Source organism: Pteropus vampyrus, unplaced genomic scaffold (assembly GCF_000151845.1).
Source record: "Pteropus vampyrus isolate Shadow unplaced genomic scaffold, Pvam_2.0 Scaffold105, whole genome shotgun sequence".
In the NCBI taxonomy this organism is placed as follows: domain Eukaryota; kingdom Metazoa; phylum Chordata; class Mammalia; order Chiroptera; family Pteropodidae; genus Pteropus; species Pteropus vampyrus.
In genome coordinates this window covers 2,022,779-2,025,504 of record NW_011888886.1, presented here as the reverse complement: position 1 = coordinate 2,025,504, position 2,726 = coordinate 2,022,779, and the positions used below count along the sequence as shown (strand labels likewise).

General features: G+C 43.0%; 1 protein-coding gene across 2 annotated transcripts in view; it reads right to left on the bottom strand.

Moving 5' to 3' along the window:
* The window catches only part of GRHL1 (grainyhead like transcription factor 1), a 44,159-nt gene that overhangs the window by 9,567 nt on the left and 31,866 nt on the right, over nt 1–2,726 (bottom strand). Inside the window, exon 10 of one of the 2 annotated variants that reach the window (XM_011365119.2) lies at nt 809–860. In XM_011365119.2, coding sequence (XP_011363421.1) covers nt 809–860 — 52 coding nt within the window. Of the gene's footprint in view, nt 1–772; nt 861–2,726 lie in introns of both variants that reach the window. The other variant, XM_011365118.2, reaches the window with a different exon arrangement.

Genomic DNA, 2,726 nt, shown 5'->3' with positions numbered 1-2,726 from the left:
AGCACGACTGTCTAATTTTTAACTTAGAAAATCTCAGACTCCATCTTCCTCCATCGTCTGACCCTGAAGCACTCAGTGATGAGTTTTCCTAGTTAGTTAGCTGTTCTCTAAAGTGACATCGGGAGTTTGCACTTTGATGCCAGTTGGAGAACCCTGACTAATGAGCTCCAGGGCAAATGTCTGCTGAGCCAGACAGAATGTTCAAAGAACAGATGCCAGCAGCCCACGTACTGCACATGAAACGCTACTGGCACCAAGCAGCATTTTTTTTTTTTTTAGCTGAGAGAGACAGGATTTTGTGACTATGAATACTGGTCACATTAAAAAGAAAAAAAAGTTTCCTGGTAAAACATCCAAACAGAGGCCCTATAGAGTCTGCAAATGATAGACGATACCCTAGAAAACTATACTCATTTGGAATTAATACATCCTGAATTCTAAAGGGTGTTATTATTCTTAAAAATCTAGACGATTCCAATTTCATCATCAGCTAGTCAGGTGGAATGTGTGCTTTTTTCAGGACTGGAATCAGCAACCTGAGCTAGAACAGCCAAAATAGCCTAAACTCTGAAAAACTCAAGAATCCTTCATGTAGTGCCCCAAGAAAATTACTTCGTTTAGCCATTCCTCTGTTTTTGTATCTGGTAAGGAAAGCAATGCTACCGCTTTGCAATAATAAAAAAGAGCCACTTTTCTGTCTTCTGCTTGAAAAGTCAAGGCACCAATGTGCATGGAAAGGTCTGGAATGCTTGGAGGGAACATTTCTACTTACAGGCATTCAACTGGGAGCTGGGGTCAGTACACTTGCCTTTTCTTTTGCTTTGTTTTCGTTCTTCGTCCCTGATTTTCCGTTCAGCTCCCTGAAGGTAAAGACAAGACAAGACATGATTCTGTTTATCTGATCCTCTTTAAAATATTTAACTCTTATCCAGACCACTGGATGGAGGGGGATGGAAATACCTCCTCTTTGGAGATGAACTCCATTACCTATTATAGGCATGGAGCTTATCATCGGACTTCTAAAAAGCCTACTCTTAAAACTATTTTTAACTATGAAATCAAAGGGAAATATTTACTTAAAAAACAGAGTCAAATTCCCCTCAGCAGTGGATGTGGCCAGACTAAATGAAAACCCGAGAAGATCTGCTGGTGTACCACGCCACCTTCAAACACAGCGACTTCTCTTGTTCTCTAATAACAGGAAACAAGAAAATGAAAGGAAAAGTCCAAGTCGACCCTACTTCAGGTGTCCTTTCCTATCTGGGCAAAGCGGGATTCTCTCCAAGGACCTGACATCAACTAAGCGACAAATATGACCAACTATAACGCACAAGAGCAAAGATTTAACTAGAAAACTGCACAATCATTTAAAGAAGAAATGTGCTCCCACTCCTCCAGAGGGGACATGCGTGCATGCGGTCTGCCATCCACACGCCAGAACCCACAAAAATAAAGAGCCATATTGGGAATAAACACGACCTGAAATTAAACAAGTATAATAAAAAAGTTATTAATCACTTTACTTGACCTACTGGCATTTATTTTTAGATGGCACAGATTTCTTTACAATGTTATCCAGTTAAGTATGAACTGGTGGCTTATTTTTCTGTAAATTTCCTGATAGCAAAGAGAAGCAATAAAAACCACCCCAACGATTTTGGCACTATTATACAATAAAACCACATAAAAAAAAAAATACAAAACCACTTCTGCTTCTTCTAGAAGGTATTACTATACTAGCATATTGGTAAACACACAACCTGCTTATATTGATACAAACATTATCTCTCTAACATACAACAGGTAAATATCCCCAATCTCCCAGCCACTACTGTATGGAATTGGTCTGTATCTCTCTCAGTCCTTTCTTACAGTCTAATAATTTTATTTTGATGAATTACATGCCCCCCCCAAGGTAGTTTTATAAAATAAGTTATTTTCCTCCTTATGTATCAGTTATATCTCTAAAGAATAAGGGACTTCTGCTCCCAGTCCAGATGGAGTAACAGACCAGATTTACCCTCCGCCCAGAAACAACAACCCCCACAAACTGCATGAAAAGGCTTGTTAAGACCTTGGCCACCAGGCAACCAATAGCGATCCCCAAGAAACAGGGAACAGTAAAGTGAGCCTTTGGGTATGCCTCTGGCGGTGTCACACTTTTCGGGCTGTGACACAGAGGGCGACATCTGGTGGTCTCTTTGGGCCAGGTTCCCTGGGGAGGAGACAGCTGAAAGTTCAGAGAGGTGAAGCCAGCAGGCCAAAGTAGCGATGGGGAAGGAGTTACAGAGAAAGAACCCCAGAGACCTTCAGAGAGCCCCCAAGTACTCAGCGGAGCACTGACGGCACGTCAGTGTGAGAAAGACCTGCAGCTGGGAAAAACATCTGCAAAGATGAGAAAATCGTGCCTGAGACTCACACAGGGCCCCAGTGCCTGTTCCCACCAACCAGACTGGAAAAACTGACCATTCACAGGGCGGCGGGGAGAAGAGTTAGGAAAACCACAGCCTCAGCCTCAGCGGCGAGCAGGCGAGCACGACCAGCCCGGGACTGAGCGCTGCCCAGAGCCCGCCCATCAAACCGTAAAGCTGAGACCTGAAAGGATCGCACTGTTTCCAAGCAACTTCACTCGATCTCAGAACAAAGTTCAAGAGGATTCACAGGATTACAAAATTACCCAGCACCCAACAAGGTAAAACTCCCAGCGTCTGCTATCCAGGAAGACG